This window comes from Choloepus didactylus, chromosome 13 (assembly GCF_015220235.1).
Source record: "Choloepus didactylus isolate mChoDid1 chromosome 13, mChoDid1.pri, whole genome shotgun sequence".
NCBI lineage: Eukaryota > Metazoa > Chordata > Mammalia > Pilosa > Megalonychidae > Choloepus > Choloepus didactylus.
In genome coordinates this window covers 56,344,894-56,367,395 of record NC_051319.1, presented here as the reverse complement: position 1 = coordinate 56,367,395, position 22,502 = coordinate 56,344,894, and the positions used below count along the sequence as shown (strand labels likewise).

The 22,502-nt window shown below is 40.7% G+C and overlaps 1 protein-coding gene across 1 annotated transcript in view; it reads right to left on the bottom strand.

Moving 5' to 3' along the window:
- The window catches only part of LVRN (laeverin), a 90,054-nt gene extending 73,686 nt beyond the window's left edge, over positions 1-16,368 (bottom strand). Inside the window, exon 1 of the mRNA XM_037801560.1 lies at positions 15,671-16,368. Coding sequence (XP_037657488.1) covers positions 15,671-16,368 — 698 coding nt within the window. The remainder of the gene's footprint in view (positions 1-15,670) is intronic.
- Positions 16,369-22,502: the final 6,134 nt, after the last annotated feature.

The window sequence follows — 22,502 nt, the reverse complement described above, 5'->3', positions numbered from 1 at the left end:
TTCTAGATCTTTACCCTTCTCTTCCCCTTCTAAGACACCAATGAGTCTTAAATTTGGACGTTTTATTTTATCTATCATATCCCTGAGATCCATTTCGATTTTTTTTGTTTTTTTTGTCATTCTTTCTTTTGTTCTTTAATTTTCCATTCTGTGGTCCTCATGGATGCTGAGTCATTGTTCAGCTTTCTCTAGTCTTCTACTACGAGTATCCAGAATCTTTTTTAATTTGGTCAACAGTTCCTTTTATTTCCATAAGATCTCTATTTTTTAATTTACTCTTGCAACTTCTTCTTTATGCTCTTCTAGGGTCTTCTTTATGTCCTTTATATCCTGTGCCATGCTCTCATTGTTTGTCTTTAGTTCTTCAATTAATTGCTCTAAGTACTGTGTCTCCTCTGATCTTTCGATTTGGGTGTTTGGGTTTGGGTTCTCCATATTGTCTGGTGTGCCAGTTTGAATGTATTATGTCCCCCCAAACACCATGACCTTTGATGTAATCTTGTGTGGACAGGCCTATCAGTGTTAATTAGACTGTAATTCTTTGCACCCCACCCAACTGTGGATGATGACTCTGGTTGGATAATTTCCATGGAGGTGTTGGCCCGCCCATTCAGCGTCAAAATTAAATCACTGGAGCCATATAAATGAGCTGACAAACAGAAGGAACTCAGTGCAGCTGAGACTGACAATTTGAAGAGAAGTTACAGCCAAGAGGGACACTTTGAAGAAAGCACAGGAGCTGCAGATGAGAGACATTTTGAAGACAGCCGTTGGAAGCAGACTCCTGCTGCGGAGAAGCTAAGAGGACAAATGCCCCAAGAGCAACCGAGAGTGACATTTTCAAGAGGAGCTGTGGCCTAGAGAAGAACATCCTGGGAGAAAGCCATTTTGAAACCAGAACTTTGGCGCAGACTCCAGCCATGTGCCTTCCCAGCTAACAGAGGTTTTTCGACACCATTGGCCATCCTCCAGTGAAGGTACCTGATTGCTGATGTGTTACCTTGGACACTTTATGGCCTTAAGAGCGAACTGTATAACCAAATAACCCTCTTTTATAAAAGCCAATCCATCTCTGGTGTTTTGCATTCTGGCAGCATTAGCAAACTAGAACATCTGTTTTTACCATATGCTTTAAAATTTTCTGTTGTTTTTGGCCTCTTGACATTTGCTTTACTTGATAGGGTTCTTTTAGGACTTGAAAAACCCCAATCTTAATTTGTCAGATCTACAGCTTGGTGGCATACACTTTCTCTAACTAGCCAGCAGATGGCATCTGCGAGTCACCTATTCCCTTCAAGTCAGTTCTCCCCAACTTTGTCTTTCTTTGTGGTGTGTGGGGGTCTGATTCTTGTGGGGTTAAATTGGTGCACCAAGTTTGGGTGTGTTGTTGGTGCTGTCCCCCCTGAATGTGGGGCATGTGTCTGAGTGGTTAGGGAGGCAGGCAGCTTTAATAATCAAACCTCCCAAGTGTTCCCGGAGATTTAAGGCTGTTCGAAGAGTCTAAACCTTCATTTCAGTCTCGCCACAGATTGTCTCTGCCACTGACCCACAAGTCCTTGGTATTGGTGTAGGGTTCCTGGGATTTCTGAGTGGGTCCCCCTTCCCAGCCGTGCTCTTCCAGGACCTCTGCTGAGGGAAGGCTTTGCCACATCACAAGTGCATGCCGGCCCTCCAGGGAAGCCCTGGGCTGCTGGGCTGTGCAAGGGCATTCCCAGCCTGCTGTAAGGATGGCTGAATGGGGCGTGTTAATTTCCCCCTTTTCACACAGCTCCGCCTTCCCAGGTCTGGGACAATTAGCTGTGGGTGCACTAAAGGCCACTGTCCATGGCTGATATTGTGGCATGTGCGCAGTGTTGAAGGAAACACTTCCCATCCCACTGGTACCCTTGGCATGACTCTGGGCTGCAGCTCCAGCCCCGGGCAGGAGCATCCCCAGCCCGCCAGCAAGATGGCTGCAAGGGGTGAGGTTTCTTTCTCCTTTTGGTTCCCCTCTGCCCTCCTGGCTCTGAGACACTTAGCAGTGAGTGCAGGAGGGGCTATCTTCCACGCCAGATATTAAGGCGTTCACAAGGCCCGCTCCTGCGGCGCTTCACTGTGTAGTTCTCGCCACCGTATCTGCAGCTCCTCCCTTTTTTTTTTTTTTTTTTAAAGAACTAGTCCATCTCCAAATGCCAACCCATGGTTTCCCCACACCACAGCGTGGCCGCCGGACTTTCAGCCAGCTCACTCACTCATTTCAGAACACAGACTCCCGGTTTCACCAAATGCATGGTCCCTATGGATTTAGCAGACTTTGACCGGCTGGTGCATTGCTGGAACTGGTGTCCTGGGTCACTTTCTGGTTTTTATCTAGTATTTTTCACGGAGGCATTTTTTTGCCCTGTCTTACCTAGCCGCCATCTTAGGTTCTCCCCCCAAATGGAATTAACAAAAATGCTGCTTAAGCTAAGAAGTGAATTTAATAAGGTTACCCCATAGAAGATCAATATACAAAAATTAACCACCCACAAACATTTGGCAATTGGAATTTTTAAAAATACCATTTACAACAGAATAAGAAATATGAAATACTTAGGGACAAATCTGACAAAACGTGTAAAATCTGTATATTGAAAACTGCAAAACATTGCTGAAGGAAATTAAAGAAGACCTAAATAAAGAGAGAGATATATCATGCTCAAGGGGTGGAAGCCTTGAATTTTTAAAATTTGAATTATCCCCAAATTGATCTATAGATTCAATATAATCACAGTCAAAATCCTAGCAGGCTCTTTTTTTGTGTAAAAATTCTAGAATTCTAATGGAGACACAAAGGACCTAGAATAGTCAAACCAACTTTGAAAAAGAAGGACAAAGTTGGGGGATGAATTCAAGACTACTTCATTTCAAGACTTAATATAAAGCTACAGTAATGAAGACAGTGTGGAATTAGCATAAAGATACACAAACAGATCAATGGAACAGAATAAACAGTCCAAAAATAGACCCACATATATATGGAAACAAATTTTTTTTACAAAGAAGCAAAGACAATTCAGTGGTGAAAGAAGAGACTTTCAAAAAATGGTGCTGAATATGCATCAGGACGTCTTCTTTAGGTTGGCTGCAGAGGGACAGAAGAAAGTGCAGGGGGACAGATGTATGCAGATGTGTTCATATTTCCATTTTGGTGTAACCACTGTATGTGCATCTCTTGGCTGTACCACAGGAAAACACTGTTAAATAATTCAATGGAAACATTGAATTTTATATTATATTATATTATAATATTATAGTTATATTTCAATATAAATCTGACAATGAATACTCTTAGATGCATTATACTTACTGTAGTTTTGCTTTATGTCTCATTTTAAATTGAACATTAAGGGAATGCAGTATTTGTCCCCAAGAAAGGCAGGAATATATTTTTTGCCCCTAATTGAGTTGCTATCATGTATTCTTAGTTATCCCAATACTTGTGGCTTTGGGACTCTGAATTGGCAAATATTCATGAAAAAGCATGATACACTCTTTGTAATCTCCGCCACATAAAAATGTATGCTCAGTTGTGTGTATACACATAAAGGACCTAGAAGGATACGTCAGACTGTAAACTATTTGTGATTCTGGATGACTTTTGTGTTTTTTTGCCTCTTATGCTTTTCAGTTTTCTACACTGCACAATAAACTTGAAAGTTTGAAAAAATAAATGTTATTTTAAAAACAAAAAGAAATGGTGCTGAAACAGTTTAATTTCCATATGCAAAAATATGAAACAGTAATCATTAGAAAGCTGGAACAGAAAGATGGGAGAGAGAATCGCTGGTACAAAACATGATCTGTATAAGGCATATTATCTCAAAATGGCTATGGGCAAGTCAAGAAGGGTTGGCATTTTTGATGTAGATTTATTCTTCAGATTTATCAAACAAAGGCATTTTCTTCGGGTTAATTTAAAAGACTTCATTCCAAATCTCCTTAATCTACTTATGCCACTGAAAAAAGGAGGTGGCTCTGTACTTTCCATTGTTTTTTAATGTTTTCCATGGAGTTAGATCCCCTGTGTCTCACATTCGAGCCTTACATAAGTCTTTCACACAGTAAATGAGGACGTGGATACAAAACCAAAAAACCTCGTAACTAGTTATGGTACAATATCACCCTACTTAAAGGGATACCAAGGACCCGTATTTATTCATTGGGATTAATTTTAGAAAAGACCTCCTTACTTCTTAAAAAATGGCCAAAAATGACTTGTAGCTATTCTATGGTCCAGGGCTATTTGAGTGATTTGTCCTTACCAGCAAAGGGAAAAACACAGACTTTTTTTTTCACTTTCCCAATGCATTTGTTATCAGGTGAACAAGCAACCTTCAACCAGCTTAGTAACTGGCCTTTAGCATGGGAAAATACTCTACAATAGTTTTCAAAGTTTGGGAGCAATTGCTGCAAAATACAGAGTTTCTTATTGTGATATTTTATGGAGTCCTTGATAATACTTATTTGGAAACCTTGGATGAATCAGCATGTTAAAACTACTGCCATTTGTGTTTAATGACATGTTTATTTTGTACTATTGGGCAGGGGGAGGCATTGTAGAGTATTGTCAAAATGTATTTACCAGAACTCAGATATATAAATCAAATTGCTTTATAAGTAATCTCTTAACATATTGGAATGCATATTCTCATTGATAGTAGAGAAGAAATTTTCAGTCTTGCCAATTAAAGATTATTCATCGCTATCAAGTTTAAAACAGTCCTGTTCAGGTGGCTAGTCAATTCAAACTCCAAAACTTCCTTTTGGGGGTTCTTTTATTTTATTTCCTTAGGACCTGGGAACTAAGAAACTTCCTCTTGCATCCGTTTGCCATATTGGGAAAGGGGAGAAAGGAGGAGGCCTTTTGAAAGAAGGGGACTTCTTGGATTCTCTGACTCATATGTCTTGTGTGTCATTCCTCCATAACAGTCAAGCTTGGTGGCTCGCACTGACGATGTGACCCTCTCCTGGGCTATTGCTCACAGGCCAGTCCTCTGAGCCTGACTGCAACTCCCTTTGGAGCAACACCTGGGTGACCACTTCTGCAGCATTCTGCTACACAGTCACTTGGATCCCTTGCACGGTGGTCCTCCATACCTCCCAAGTCAGCATCTGCAGCCCAGAGGAAACTTCTAGATCTCCTCAGACCTTCCACAGACCGCAGGGACCAGATGCACTATCTAGGGCCCACTGGCCTAAGTCACTTCTGTTCGGTGAATTAGAAGTCAGGTTAGCTGCAGAGTCACACTGACCATAAAGGGAAGAACAGGGCTCCTACTCTAAGGTCCTCCCCAGACCCTATTTTGGTTTTTTGGCTGTGCACTCCACCCTCTGTTAGGTTCTACCCTGTAAAAGACAATGTGAGTCCTCTGCCCATATCACATCAGATCTCTGTCATTACTGCTCTCTCCCACCAGCCAGCATCTGTGTCTCCTTGTGGAACAGCTTTGCCTGCACCCTGAAGAGCAGAGTACCTGGGTATTAACTTGGTCCTAGGGCCAGCCCATAACCAATGACTTAAGTGGGGGTATAAATGCTGCTGCTCCCTTGCTCTTCATGGGAGCAACCCTGAGGTGTGACTTACACTCTCTCCAGAACTCTCCTCCATGGGACTTTGATATCATACCCTGCCTTGGCTTCTTTCCCTTCTGTTCCAGTTAGCTAATGCCGCCATTATGCAAAACACCAGAAATGGATTGGCTTTTATAAAAAGGAGTTTATTTGGTTACAGAGCCACAGTCTTAAGGCCATAAAGTGTCCAAGAACAGAGTACCTTCACTGGAGGATGGCCAATGGCGTCCAGAAAACTTCTGTTAGCTGGGAAGTCACGTGGCTGGCATTTGTTCCGGAGTTCTGGTTTCAAAATGGCTTTCTCCCATGACATTCCTCTCTAAGCATGTGCTTGCTCTTGGGTTGCATTCTCTGTAAGCTGTAGCTCCTCCAAAATGTCACTCTCAGTTGCTCTTGGGGTGTTTTGTCCTCTCTTAGCTTCTCCAGAGCAAAAGTCTGCTTTCAACGGCTGTCTTCAAAATGTCTCTTTAAGTTGCAGGTCTGAGTTCCTTCTGTTTGTTAGCTGTTTTATATGGCTCCAGTGATGCAATTAACACCCACCCTGAATGGGCAGGGTAACACCTCCACAGAAATTATCCAATCAAACATTTCACTCACAGTTGATTGACTCACATCTCCATGGAAACACTCATCAAAGAATTCCAGTCTAATCAACCGTAATACATCTGCCCCTACAAAATTGCATTCAAGAATATGGCTTTTTCTGGGGGACAATATATGTACAAACCAGTACACCTTCCAAGTTGTGCTTCCCCATTTTCCTGGGAACACTTTCTAAGAAATTATGTTCACAAGAAAATTTGTCTCAGGGTCACACTGTCAGAGAAGGAGGAAGGTGGGAAGTAAATACACTTGTTCTCTCACTTATCTTTTTTCCTCTCTTTCTAGCCCTTCTTTCCAGCACTGGAAGAGTTTTCAATAGCTGCTTACTATACAGCAACTGCTCTTATCATAAAGAGAGGAGAGAGCAGGGGTGGAGAGAGAGTGAGGGATCATTAAAACTGGTTCAAAATTCAAAAATCAATCATAGCCATATGGACAGGCTAAACAGGCTAAACAAGAAAAAATCACATGGTCATAGCAATTGACGCTGAAAAACATATTAATCTGCACAAACCCTCATTTAACATCCATTCATAATTTTTAAAAATCTTAGAAAAATAGAAATAGAGAGAAGCATCTTCAACTTGATAAAAAACATATTCAAAAAAACCTACAGCTAACTCATTCTTAATGATGAAAGATTAAATGCTTTTCCCCTAAGATCAAGAAAAGTCAAGAATATCCACACTTAACTACAGCTATTTGCTATAGTGCTGGAAGTACTAGCCAGCATAATCAGGCAAGGCAAGGAAAGGAAAGTCACATGGATTGGAATGTAAGAAATAAAACTGTTCCCATTTGCAGATAACATGATGGTCTACATACAAAATGCCAAGGAATCTAAAAGAAAAACTCCTAGAACTAGCGAGTTTAGCAAGTTCACAGGATACAAGATCAACACACAAAAATCAATTGTATTCCTATATACTAGTAACAAACACATGGAAAACTAATTAAAAATAAGACACCATTTACAATTGTGCAAATAAAAGGAAATACTTAGGTGTAAAGCTAATGAAACATGTAGAGGACTTGTATGCTGAAAATTACAAACAGCTAATGAAATAGTAAGTGGTTATGGATTGGAAGACTCAACATAGCAAAGATGTCAATTCTCCCCAAACTGATATACAGGTTTAACACTATTCCTGTCAAAATCCCAGCAAGAATTTTTGTAGATATAGACAAAGATATTCTAGAATTTTTATGGAAAAGCACTGGAACTAGAATAGCTAAAACAATTCTGAAAAAGAAAGAATAAAGTGAGGAAATCACTTCAGCAAATTTCTGGACTTACTATATAGCTACTGTAATCAAGCCTGTGGTACTGATGGAGAAACAGACACATAGATCAATGGAACAGAGTAGAAAACTCAGAAATAGCCCCATGCAAGTCTGGCCTACTGATTTTTGACAATGATGTAAAAACAATTCCGTGGAAGAAGGATAGTCTTTTCAACAAACGGTGCTGGGGCAATTGAATATTGGTAGGTAAAAAATGCATCTCAACCTAAACCTCATAAATTATACAAAAATTAACTCAAAATGGATAATAGATTCAAATGTAAAATGCAAAATTACAAAACTTTCGGAAGATAACATGGGAGAAAATCTTCAGGACCTAGGAATTAGTGAATAATTCTTAGACATGAACACACAATCCATAAAAGAAAAAAGTGATAGATTGGCCTTCATCAAAATCAAAACCTTCATCAAAATTAGACTCCATTAAGAGGATGAAAAGACAAGCTACAGACTTGGAGAAAATGTTTTCAAACCACATGTCTGACAAAGGACTCACATCTAGGATAGTTACATAACTCTCAAAACTCAACAGTAAAAAAAAGACTACAAACAATCCAGTTTGATAATAGGCAAAAGAAATGAAGAGAAATTTCACTTAAGGGAATATACAGATGGCAAATAAGCACATAAAAAGATGTTCAACATTATTAGCCATTAGGAAAATGCAAATTAAGACCACAATAAGATATCACCACACACCTATCAGAATAGCTAAAATAAAAAACAGTGTCAACACCAAATGGTGGCAACATGCAAAATAACTGGGTCTTTCATACATTACTGGTGGGAATGCAAAATGGCACAGCCATTTTGGAAAATAATTTGGTAGTTTCTTATAAAACTAAAGATACACTTACCATATGGTCCAGAAATTGCACAGCTGGGCATTTACCCCAGATGAATGAAAACATATCTGCACAAAAACCTACACACAATTATATATTGCAGCTTTATTTGTAAGATCCCAAAGCCAGATGCAACTAAAATGTCCCTCAATAGGCGAATGGTTAAACAAACTGTCATACATCCATGCCATGGAATACTGCTCAGCAATAAATAGGAACAAACTATTGACACACACAATGACTTGGATGGATCTCAAGGTATTATGCTGAAAAAAGCCAATTTCCAAAGGTCACATAGTGTATGAGTCCATTTATATAAAATTCTCAAAATCACCAGATTGTAGAGATGGAAAACAGATTAGTGGAGCCAGAGGTTAGGGGTGGGGTGGGGAGAGGTGGATATAACTATAAAGGGGTAGCATAGGGGAGAGCTTTGTGATGACAGGATAGTTCTGTTTCTCAATTGTAGTGATGGGTACACAAACCTACAGAGGTGAAAAAATGACATAGAACTATACACACACTTAGAGCCAAAGTTAAATTCCTGCTTTTGATATTGCACATTAACATAATTGTGTAAGATGGAACCACTGGCAGAAACTGGATGAAGGGTACAAGGGAGCTCTCTGTACTATCTTTGCAACTTCTTGTGAATCTGTAATCATTTCAAAATAAAAAGTTTTTCTAAAGTGTGGGGCACTGATTGTGGGCATCAAAATTCCCTGAGGAAAGCGTTAAAAATGTAAATTTCTGAACCCTACTCTAAACTCACTGATCTAGAATTGTTGAGGTTGTGCCCCAGGAATCTACTTTTTTAACAAGCTTCTCAGGTGATTCTGATGACAGGATTTTTCCAAAGTGTAGGATGCAAAAACATTTTCGGCAGCCCCCAAACACATTACTATATAGATACAGTACTCACAGGAGAAAGTTAGTCCTTTTCCAATTTTCTGAGTCTTTCTGATTACATCAACAGAAAAATCTCGGCTTAGTGTTATGTATCTTAAGCATCTCATTCTCTTTTCCCTTTTTTGCAAAGAGAAAGCACCTTTCAGATTCAGAGCCTTCAGAGCCCTCATCAGGCAATAATAATAGGTAGAATTGAGTAACTCTTTCAGTAGCAGTCAGTACCATTACTTTCTATAAATTTTCCATTTATGATAATGGCATACAGTTTCCTTCTGAATAAAACTACGTAACATTTTTGTTTAAATCAGCTAACATTTTTAGTAAATAATGTGTCAGTAGGTATGTGAATACCCAAGACAGTGATATGCCAGTGAATGAAGTTTGGGAAACACTGTTCTGAGGGACATTAACATTTGGTTCTTCCTCTCAACTTTCTACATGAGGAAGGAGGGGTCCAGATGCCAACACCGAGAAGCACAGGTTCAAGGCACCCAGGCTCCATTATGGCGGCAATATGATGGCTCCTGCCAAGTGGAGAAAGGCAGAAGGCAGATGAGAAGTATCCTTGGGCACCCTCTGGGGCTAGAAAATCGTAACCCTAAGATCCTAAACCTTAGAGGTGTGAGATATTGATGTGTTGTATTTTCTGAGACAAATTTCCTCTTTTCCCTTAGCGTGAAGTAAAATCATTTAAAAGCTGAACTGTGATAAAGAGTCACCAAAGAAGAGAGGTAAACATGCTCCAAATGCTCTAGTGAAAATTAGGGGACTCCCAGGAAAAATACAAATTCATGAATGTGGGCAAATTCTTCTTACTTGGAAATCTTCTCCGACTCACATTTACCAGGAACTTGGCAGGGTCCATGTTTAGATAACAATAAGGCTTCTCCCTAACAATTATAATCTGACTTAATAATAGTAGCTACCGCTGCTCCACTGTGTGCCCATCACCATGCACCCTTTCCTCACTTAATCCTCACAGTTGAAAAGACTGACAGTTATTACCCCTATTCTGTCAAAGAGGCTGGTCCCAGAGAGGTTAGGAGACTGGCCTAAGTCACACAGCTAAGGTTCAAACCCAGGTCTGTGGGGCTTCAAAAATCTGCCTCACTGCAAGCCATCATTCTGTCGAGGCTTCTTGGTGACCTTTGCTTCAAGCACAATCTTGTGGTTTCAGAAGCAGAGGCAAAGAGGAACAACTTCAAGATAACTGCTCTTCTGAGGCACCACAGTTCTGGAGCTCTGTCTCCGCCTTTGCTGCCCAATGGTCTATGAACATCTGTAGGACTTACGATTTCCTTGTTTGAATTTTGATGTTCTCAAAATATGGCTTCTAGTTACACTGCTAGTTGGCAGCACAATAGAAAAATGGAAAGGGACCTCTGTTTTCCATATTTGCAGAGGGCAGTTTGGGCAATAGCCACACTAAGACAGGAAGAAGGAAGAGATGGGTGAGCAGATGAAAATTTACTGACCGATAGCAGAAAACATTCACAGCTATGTGTGCCAAAAGCATCCATTTTTTCTGTGAAGGATCCTGCACCCTGAACTACACACACACACACACACACACACACACACACACACACACACACACAATTTCAAGTTTTCAAGTGCCCATAAGTCCTATAACATATCATCCTAATGAGAAACTTTTCAAAATTATTTTTCCAGCATGAATGCATATTTAAAAGAGAAAACCCAGGCATTCTGTACTTAAAATAAAAGTTATGGATTACACATTCATGAAGGTAGCTTAATAAACTTATTTTTTTTAAATTCAGTTTTATTGAGATATATTCACATACCATACATCATCCATGGTATACAATCAGCTGTTTACAGTACCATCATATTGTTGTGCATTCACCACCCTAATCTATTTTTTTATTTTGAAATAAATTCAAAGTTATATGAACAGTTGCAAAAACAATACTAGCCCCATACACAGAATTCCATCATACCCTGACCCCCCTCCCCTGATAGCCCAATCCACCAACTTTAACCTGCTGTCACATCGCTATTTCTTTTCCTCCCTATCTATCATCCATCATCTATTGCTGTCTTCTGAACATATGAGAGCTAGCTGCACACATCCTTGAAGATACACTATAATTCATATATACTTCCCATGAACAAGAACATTCTTTTATGCAATCCCATTAAGCACAGCTAAGAAGTACAGTAGATTCAACAATGATACAAAGCTTACATTCTATATTTCTTTTTCCTTATGTCTCAACTGTGTCTCTTTGAGCCACTTGTCCTCTATCCTCCAGTCCCATCCAAGTTCATCCTTAGCATCCAATAGTTATCTAGTTAAACGGTATTTTTTTTTTTTTTTTAGTTGTGGAAACATATATACAGCCTAAATCTTCCCATTCCACCCCTCCCTAGCCTTTCATTAGTGGGATTAATCATGTTTAGAATGTTGTAATGCTCTTTCCCAACATCCATTACTAGAAATTTCCCTTCACCTCAAACAGCAACCCTACACTCATTTCCTAACTCCCCATTGCCCCTTCCCCCATTTCTCTTAACCCAAACTCTACTTTTCATCTCTATGGTTATATTCTCTGATAATTTCTTTGTGTTTACTGTGGGGCTTAAAATTAACCTCTTAAATCCCTATCAATCTTGTTTTTCTGTGATACCACCTTCACTTCAATAGGACACATAAACTATGTTTCTATACTCCTTCATTCCCCCACCTTTATATAGTTGTCTAAAATTACATATTTTACATTCAGTTCAAAACCACTGATTTGTCCTTAGAGTTTGTGTATTTTATGTCATGTAGGAAGTAAACAGTGGAATTACAGTTCAAAAATTATTGACTTCTATTTGTATTCCATTGTGTTTGGAGAATGTGTTTTGAGTATATTCAATTTTTTTTTTTAATTTCTTGAGGCTTGTTTTATGTCCCAGCTTATGGTCCCTTCTGGAGAAAAATCTGTGATCATTAGAGAAAAATGAGTGTCCTGGTGATTTGGGATGTAAGGTACTATATATGTCTGTTAAAATTCTCTATATCTCTTTCTCCTTTCCCTGTCTCTCCGCCAGCAAGGCTCCCCTCAGAATCTGAAGTAGGGCAGGTCTTTCATCGGCAAAGTCTCTCAGCATTTGTTTGTCTGTGAAAAATTTAAGCTCTCCCTTAAATTTGAAGGAGAGTTTTGCTGGATAAAGTATTCTTGGTTGGAAATTTTTCTCTCAGAATTTTAAATTTGTCATGCCACTGCCTTCTCGCCTCCATGGTGGCCGCTGAGTAGTCACAACTTAGTCTTTTGTTGTTTCCTTTGTATGTGGTGAATTGCTTTCTCTTGCTGCTTTCAGAACTTGCTCCTCTTCAGTATTTGACAGTCTGATCAGAACACGTCTTGGAGTGGGTTTATTTGGATTTATTCCATTTGGAGTTCGCTGGGCATTTATGCTTTGCGTATTTATATTGTGTAGAAGGTTGGGGAAGTTTTCCCCAACAATTTCTTTGAATACTCTTTCTAGACGTTTACCCTTCTCTTCCCCTTCTGGGACAACAATGAGTCTTAAGTTTGTACATGTTATTTTATCTATCGTATCCCTGAGATCCATTTCAATTTTTTTCTCCATTCTTTCTTTTGTTCTTTCATTTTCTGTTCTGTGGGCTTCTAGGACACTGAGATGTTGTTCAGCTTCCTCTACTCTTGTATTGTGAATATCCAGAGTCTTTTTAATTTGGCCAACAGTTTCTTTTATTTCCATAAGATCTTCTATTTTTTTATTTACTCTTGCAATGTCTTCTTTATGCTCTTCGCGGGTCTTCTTTATGTTGCTTATCTCCTCGGCCATGGTCTTCTTGATGTCCTTTAAATCCTTTGCCATGTTTCCATTCCTCGATTGTAGTTCTTTGATTAATTTTGCAGTTTATAGTGTATCTTCCGATATTTTGATTTGTGTGTTTGGAGTTGGATTCTCCATATCTTCTGGTTTTATCATATGCATTAAGATTTTCTGTTGTTTTTGGCCTCTTGGCATTTGTTTTGCTTGATAGGGTTCTTTCAAGTTGTAAAGAAAAAGGGATATCCATCTAATTTTTCAGGAACACAGTTTGGTGATGTACACTTTCTCTAACTAACCAGCAGATGGCGTCTGTGAGTCACCTATACCCCTCAAGTCAGTTCTCCACCTTGTTCCCGCGGTGTGTGGGGAAATGATTCTTGTGAGTTCAGTTGGAGAACTCAGTTTGGGTGTGTTGCTGGAGCTGTCTGCCCTGAATGTGGGGCGTGTGTATGGGAGGCCAGTGAGGAAAGACAGCTTTAATATTCAAATCCCCCAGGTTCCCGGAGATTCAAGGCCACCACAAGAGTCTAAGCCTTCATTTCAGTTCAGCCCCAGACCCTCTCTCTCGCTGATCCACAAACCACCGGACTTGGCGTAGGGTCCCTGGGTTCTCCAAGCGGATCCCCACTCCCAGCCACGCTCCTCCAGGAGCTCAGCCGAGGGAATGCCGTGCTACGTCACCAGTGTGCACCGTCCCACAAGGGAAGCCCCGGGCCGCAGGGCCATACAGTGGCACACTCTCAGCCTGAGGCAAAAATGGCCGAATGGGGCGTCTCAGCCCCCTCCTCCTCGCACAGTTTCTCCTTCCCAGCTGTGGGACAACTGGCGGGGCTCTGGGCTGTGGGTATGGCCCCGGGCAGGAGTTTATCCAGCCCTCTGGGGGCTAGCTGCTAGCCACGGGGTTTCTTTCTGCTTCCGGCTCTCCCCTCCGTTCTCCTAGACCCAAGGTTATCTGCTGCAGGCTATCTTCCTGGCCAGACACCGAGAGGCTGGCCCAGCCCCCTCTTGCTGTGTTTTACTGCGTGGTTCCCACAATTGCAGCTGAAGCCGCTCCTGGGTTTCCCCCCCCCCCTTTTTTTTTTTAAAGAGCCAGCCGGTCTCCAAACGCTGAACCCTGGCTTCCCCAGCCCACCGTGCAGCTGCGGGTCTTCCAGCCAGCTTACTCACTTGTTTCAGAATGCCGACTCCTGGTTTCACCAAGTGTACGGCCCCTCTGGAGCTAGGAGCCCTCGTCCAGCTGGCGCATTGCTGTAACTGGTATTCTAGGTCACTTTCTGGTTTTTAGCTAGTGTTTTTAACGGAGGCGTTTTTTTCACCCTGTCTCAGCTAGCAGCCATCTTAGTTTCAATAAACTTATTTTTAAAACCCTTAAGTTCTTAAAATAGTACAGGGTATGGGTTAAGGGGTAATTTAGTGGGTTTCTTCCTCCTCAGAGAAAATCTGAGAACATTTTCTCTAATAATAAAGGGCAAAGTACATGCAGTTGTGTAAACTGCAAATTCTCCCCCAGAGTGTGAGTGAAGGAGAGTGCCAGTTTGAAAAAGGACCTTTTTGGCATTTTCCACATAAACCATCTCCCCAGCTCTCGGTGGAAGTCAGTAATGGGGTCACAGAGCGTGGAAAGAGGCAATTCTTCTTGAGCAAGAGATAGAAACATTCCATGTGGGAAACTTTATCTCAAATGGGTGTAAAGAGAACACGTGAATTACGTGGACTTGCAAACTCAGAAAGGCGCTCTCTTGCCATCGCTTTAATTTAATTTCATTTAGTTTAGTTTAGTTTAATTTAATTTATTCATCAGAGGAATCCAGAAAGCTCTGGCTCCTAAGCTCTGCAGAGCTTGAAAAAAGCAGGAGGGGGTAGGGGATGCTCCAGGGCAAAACGAGACTCAAGTCCCAGGCAGGGGCTGGTAGAGGATGAATTAAGGGAATTGGCTAGTTTTTGAGAACCTTAACCAAAACGGATATGGGCACAAAGAACTCCAACGTGAGCACATTTGTTGCAAGAGCAGCAGTTACAGAGAGCAGTCACGGAGAGAAAATGAGAGAAGGGAGCTGAGCCAGGAGTGGCTCTGGGTGAGGCAAAACAGCCGAGCAGGGAAGGGTTTGAGGGTGAAAGCTCTAGATCCGCGCATCTCCAATTTTTGTGCCACAAATCCCGAGTATCTCTTTTAAACACAAATCCTTAATCGGCTGAGGCCAGAGATTCTAAATTTCTAACAATCTTCCAGTAATACTGCTGCTGCTGGTCCGCGGACCACACTTTGAGTAGCAAGGAATTTGCCCACGTTGGTGAAAAATACCTGGGATAGAGGAGATAAGAAAGGGGTGCCATTTCTGAGGACAACATACTTCTGGAGCAGCAGGGATTCTAAAAGGGGCAATGAGCAACAGATTGGATGGGCAGGGAAGGAACCGAAAACTGGCCAGGGGAAGGATCAAGGTCTCTGGAGGAGAGGGAGGAAGGAGATGCCCTGGCACTGGAAGAAAACGTCTTGAGCTATGGGCTGGAGGCTCTTTGGAAAGGGGTAGGAAACGCGCACTTGGAGATAGTTGGCGCCAGGTGTGGCGTCCTGCGTGCGTTCTTGGGGCCGCCCTTACCTGAACTCGCCCTGGTCCGTATAGGTGTTGAGGAAGAGCCCCCTCCTCCTTTCCAGAAACACCGAACCGGAGAAGCTAAGCTGAAGCTCATAGTGGCTCCCGGGCTGCAGGGTCTCGCCGAGCTCCAGCACCATGAACTGGGTGTCCACCGCAAACCACACATTGTCCACGGACACGCGGCCCGCGGTAGCGTTCCCGGTGCCCCGGGACAAGGGACCCCGCACCTCCGCGCGTTCGCAGTCCAGAAAGAAGCTGTGCAGCAGCAGCCTCTTGGTAGCCACAGCGCAGCGCACCGTGATGTTCACGCGACCCGTGAAGCGCAACGACAGCTCTTCGACCTCGTTGGGCCGCAGCCTGGGCCACAGCTCCAGCTCATAGTGTAGCGGCACGACCCAGGGTGGCAGGCGCAGCTGGTCCCAGGGCTCGGGGGTTCGCCTCTTGCGCGGAGTGGCTGCCACCGCCAGCCGGCGGGCTGGGCCGAGCTGCAGGGTTGGCGGCGACTCCACCTGCTCGCGGGACGGGGAAGGCGTGGCGCTGGGAGCCTCCCGGCGGTGCAGCTCGGACAGCGGCACCCACGCGCAGTGGCCGGCCAGGGCGGAGAACGCCGCCAGCGACAGCAGGAGTGCGGTCGTCAGCCCCGCCAGCAGAACGACCACCGAGCGGCTCACATAGAAGCCCGAACTGGAAGCGGGCCCCATGGCGGGAGTCTGGGGCGTGGGCCAGGTGGAAGTTCGGCGAAAACAGCGGCGGCTCAAGCCCCAGGCCGGGATGCTTGGTAAGAAGACCCCCGCCTCTCCTTTTATACCGTCACTCCTCCTCAAAGAGACTGGGAGGATTGAGAGGCTGGAGAGAGTAGTTGGGACCACGGATTCCCACCCCCAGCTAATCAGATGCAGGTCCCTGCCTGCCCACCCCACCCCCGGGCGGGAGAAGAGGCGGACTTGGCATTCTAAGCTGCGGGCCCCTTCGTTTCCGAAGGGAAAGACCATAGGGTAGAGGCTTCCTAGGATCCGGCTGGGGAGGGGGTGGTCAGATCTGGACATCAAAGGCTGGAGTATTTGGATTAATGGGATTTGCTGGGGTGTTCTCCATTACGATTTTGTAACTGAGAAGTTAGGTTTTAACAAATGACTATGATTACTGAATCATTTTACAGATTTTTTTTTTTTTTTTTACTATTTAGTTTATTAGAATAGCCAGAAAGAAATACCTGAAATTGCTAAACTGTAATCCAGCTGCCTTGATCTTTGATAATGATTGTATAACTATATAGCCTTTATCTTGTGTTTCTAAAAACCTTGTGATGGACCCTCACTTATACCCCCTTATCCTCTTTCTCAACTTTAGAGTCTTATGATCAGGAAAGACAGCCCTAATGTTTATTAATAGTGGGCCTTCAGTCAGTAGAGAACCAACCCACACCAATTCCAGAACTATCTTGCTAGAGGAAGCTGGTTCTAACCAAAATTGGCCCACCGGTAACTGAGAACTTAAGAATTAACAAATGATTATGATTACTGAATCATTATATAGATGTTTTTCTTTCTCTATTCTAGAATAGGCAGAAGTTAATACCTGAAATTACTTAACCTCAATTAGTCTCAGCCCTATGTAGAGTTACTATTGTAATGGTTATTCTAGCTTAGTCTCAACCCTGTGTATACTTACTATTGTAATGTTAGCAACTCCATCCACTTTGTTTGAGTCCATAAAGTCTCTGAACGCCTTAGATGCAGATAGACAGATTTTTAGGATAATAGGCCGTCTGATATCCTGCTTCATGAGTAGCAATGAACTCTTTGTCTCTTTGAAACCACTGTGTCATAGATTGGCTGTGGTGTGCATGGAGCAGAGAACACCACATTTGTTCTGTATAATGCCTGACAAGCGCAATAGCTTAGACTTTAACCCATAAGTGACCTATACATCATTATAATACTAAAATTCACACTCATCATCCACCATTTTCTATGTATGTCCTGTGACTGAGCATGTAATCAATGTGCGCTTGCTCAATAACTACATCATATCTAACCTTGTCATCTTGTACCATTGTGCTCATTATCCTAAAACTGCCGATCTTTTGATACTATACAATTATCAGACTATCTGCAGTTTGGTGAGACAGATTTTTAGGCCAGTAGGATATCTGATCTCCTGCTTCACACTTGGCAACAAACTCTTTCCTTGAAACCCCGATGTATCAGGAATTGGGCATTTGAGCATATTGGGCCGAAAACCCACCACTTTTGGTTGGTATCAATTTGGTGACCACGAAGGGACGAGATTCCTAAGAAGCAAGGAGTCTGAATGCTCGAAAGTTCTAGAGCCCTGGCAGAACAGGTTAACACGGCAGTCAAGCCTTATGCAGCACTAGACTTTTTAGCCTAGAGGTTTGGCAACTGGGTTTTTCTCTGCTTTGCTAGCACGCCAGACCCTTGGTACCTTAAAAAGCTTCAGAGAAACACTTTCCAGTTCCAAGTCTGGACATCAGACTGGGTGAGTGGGTCATCAAGGTGAAAGGAGGTCTGGAAGTTAGTATGGTGGCTCGAGTCCCCTGGACCTGGGTTTGAGGCTTGGGTCCCGTTTCCAGAATGATCCCCCTTTGCCCCGACCTCTAAACCTTTCTGTTTTCTGGATACTATTCTGTATGAGGTTCAAGGCCTTACCCTGAGTTTGTCTGTGGAGTATACTCCTAGAAAATAAGTAATCCAACAATAATTGGTATTTAATGAAATTAAGTAAGTGTATAATGCCTGTTTAACTGTTAATCTGTGTGTTTGTTCTAGTTAATAATTGCTGTGTTACTTAAATATATAGTAAGTGTTAAGTGTCTGTTTAAATTTGTTGGTTGGTGTGTTACTGCATTTATATTGTTCAAGTGTTCCTAACTGATTACTGATTGTGAAAATTCTTTAAAATGGGAAACTGTAATTCTAATAACATTCCTGAAGACAGCCCTTTGTGCTATTTTTTAAACGCTGGGAAGATTTTAGTTATGAGCCTATGAAAAAACAACAAAAAATAGTTTATTTCTGTAACACAGTCTGGCCTCAGTATGATTTAGAATCAGAAAAGGAATGGCCTGAAAATGGTTCTATAGAAAAGGACACTGTATTACAGTTAGAGTTGTTCTGCAAAAGACAGCAGAAATGGGATGAGATGATGTATATCAATCCTTTATTTGTCCCTCTCAAAAGTATATTTCTGTGATTCTGTTTTTTGTGTGACTAACTTTCTATTTGTGTCTGCATGGTCAATGTTTATTTTCATACCTCTGGATGGTAATAGCAAATTAACAAAAAAATTCTTAAAGAACTCTATTCAAATTGCTTAAATAAGCACTATATATATATATATATATATATATCTGTGTATATATATATATATATATATATATATGTATATGTATATGTAAATTAGTACTCCTAGAGTCCCAGAGAAAATGGAAAAAAAAAAAAAATCCTCTAGACTCCAGGGTTCAAGGCATTATAATTTATAATTACTGTAAACAAACTTGGATTGGAAAGAAACTGCCACCTGGAATTTCCCAAAGGCAGCAGAGGTCTGCCTCAGGAAACGGCAAAGACTTTTTCAATTGTCCAGGTCACACTTTTATGTGAAATAGATTTAATAATTGGAAACAGTTAAAAGAAGAGCATAGGAACTCTCATCAACACCAAGGCCATCTTAAGGGTCCTAAATCACACTGCCCTCATTTAAAACTTTAAAATCCAAGTTCAACAGACCAGGCTTATTCTTTCTGTCTCACCTATCCCTGCCCTCAGGGCCTCTTAAACCTTTGCCAGATGTAAGTGAACCAGCTAAGGCAGCTATGGGGGAAGAGTTGGGTGCAGAAAGACGGGAGAGATGTGGGCTTGGTTTAGAATTCTTTCCACTGGGCCTGGAGATTAGAAATGGTAGGCACAGAAAAAAATGACCTTTGCAAAGGCAACTGTAGTAAACAAATTATTATTAAAATATAAATAGCCTTTGGATAGGAGTAATTGAATAGAATCTAATTGTTGGAATTCAATAAGTAAAAAAAATGTCCTTGATAGCTGTGGAAAAGTTTTCCTGGATATGCTTGGGACAAATTAAACCATTGTAGTATATTTTTTAGAGCTTGATAGTCCATATGATTTTGAGGTATTTCATAATTTTAGGATATTCTGAAAACAAAGAGTTTTTTTTTTTTTTTATCTCCAATAGAAGGAATAAAGAAGCAAATACATGTGGTGATGAATATACAACTATATGATGATACTGTAAACAACTGATTGTACACTGTGGATGATTATATGGTTAAAAAAAATTTTAACAAAAGCAAATACAGCTGCAAAAAATGCAGTGACAAAGTCTAGTCCTATTCCTGTTTTGTGATGACATAAAACATCAAACAAATATGATATTATTCTACTTAGGTATGTTCTCCCTAAATTTATACAAGTTTACTGATAAAATAAGCTAGCATTACATGTATTAGATCTTTATTATGATAAAAATATATATAAGCTTGTGTTTAATGAAATTAAATTATTTTGAATACTTTATTTTAAAAATAATTATGTTTTGTAAGATGTTTAAAGACAGTTTCAAAGATCTTTTTGGTAACTTAAAGTATGTGGAGATGCAAAATATACAAGATGTGCTTTTTAAAGAAAAGTGTGTAGTTTTATCCTCAAGAATGTGTGGGACAAAGCCTGGGTAGATATGGAAAGTTGTAGGTTTGTGAAAGTGAATTTTGTTTATTGTAGTCAATACTGACTAAAATTTGATAAGCTTGTTTAAGGGAGTATGGTTTGTCCTAAAATAAAATGACTCATTTAAATATGTAAGACAAGACCTGAATGGATATGGAAAGTTGTAGAAGGTTTGAGAAAGTGAATTCTGTCATAGTCAACAATGACCAAAAATTTGATAGGCCTATTTATAATACTTTTTAATGAGCTTTTGTGTCAAACTGTGTATTCATACAAAACTGGAGTATAGTTTGCTCTCTATTAAAATAATGTGGATTGTTGATCTGCTCTTAATGAAAAGCTTTTCTTAACCATCTGAATACTCTGTCTAGAAGAGAAAGAGTTTATATCATATCAGGACAATATCCTTGTGGATGTTTATGTTGACCTTATCATCCTTTATTTCAGAAGTCTTCTTCCTTTTAAAGAAAGACTGTTGGAAAGGATTTGATCTTTCACCTTGTAAAAGTGAGGTGCTAAAATAGTTTAGCATATTACATAGGAAGTGTTCAGGAAGTATTACAATAATTAAAGGGAATTTTCTATCCTTCTGTTAGCTAAATTTGTATGGATAAAATTTTAGTTATATATTTAGAGATTGTATAAAATTCCTAGTTACTTGACAATGTTCTCACTGTCCATGTTACATCCTGATACTGGTCTGCAGGATGTTAGGCAACAGTATGATGTTGTTAGTCATTTTTTTGTTATTCTTAAAAGAGGTTACAGGTCATGGAAACAACCAAATTTACTTGTCAGTTACACTACTTTGCTCTAATGCTTCTCTAAAAGTGCAAATGGTTGACAAAAGGGACTTTAAAAGATAAGCAAGGCAAGTATATAAATTATGTTTTACATACCCCTCATAAATGAATAAAAGTGAGATAAGACAAAACTTCTGCTATAGTTGTGGTTGATGACACCATTATAAGTCAGCTGTCAAATGTTTTATTTCTGAAAATAGCTTCATTTAGCAAATGCTTATAAGAAACTTAGGGCCTAGACTGTAAGCTCATACAGCAGTCACATTTATTCCTTTGCTTTAATTCTGAGATGCTTTGTTCTTTGTGTATAATCTGGTAGTTCCCTGGAACTTTGGGTATCTGTGTGACACCCAAGCGTCAAAGTTAGAGTTCTCCAGCTCTGAAAGTCAGCATTACTCCATACAGCAACTGTTAAAGAAGCTGAAAAAGAGATCAGACTTCAATTAGAGATGTGAATGAAGCTGACTTGGTTAGGACTAAAGTAAACCAGAATACAGGGTAAAAGATGATATTGTCTCTATTTTCAGATTTTAACTTCTGTATGAGATCAAAGGAAGAGATATTTAGTTTGTCCAAAATTTAAATTTTCTGTCGCACAATATCTAATTTAACCTCTCTGGTCAGTTTATTTAAACAACCTAATTCAGCTTTGTTTGCCACAGAACCTAGAATACAGAATGAGATCTTGATATTCTATACAAGTTAACATAATACCCTGAAGCAGTTCAGAGTATTTTGGGTAGAAAATGAAAAAATATTTGAAAAGTCCCTTGAGGCACTGGAGAAAAAACACAGAACTATTAAACTTCCCTACCTGGGGAATTCCTGGTATACTCTTAAGCAATAGAGGCTCCCAATTTAATAAGCCAAGCCCTTGATTGAGGTTTGCCTTTATGAAACTTATTTCTGTAATGGCAAAGCTAAGCCTACTTGTTATTAATCCCTAAGAGTCACCCACAGAGAACCATTTTTGTTGCTCAGGTATGGCCTCTCTCTCTAAGCCAGATGCTGCAAATAAACTCAATACCTTCCCCCCCCTACATGGGACATGACTTCCAGGGGTGTAAGTTTCCCTGGGAATATGGAACATGACCCCCAGGGATGAGCCCTGGCATTGTGGAATTGGCAATACTTTCTTGACCAAAAGGGGGGAAAGAAATAAAACAAAATAAAGTTACAGTGGCTAAGAGATTTCAAATAGAGTCAAGAGGAGATTCTGGAGGTTACTCTTATGCAAGTTTCAGCCAGTTAGTGCAAACTGCCACAGTATGCCAAGCTCCAACTAACAGTGTTCCTGAAAATCCTAAAGAATACCCCAGGTTCTAA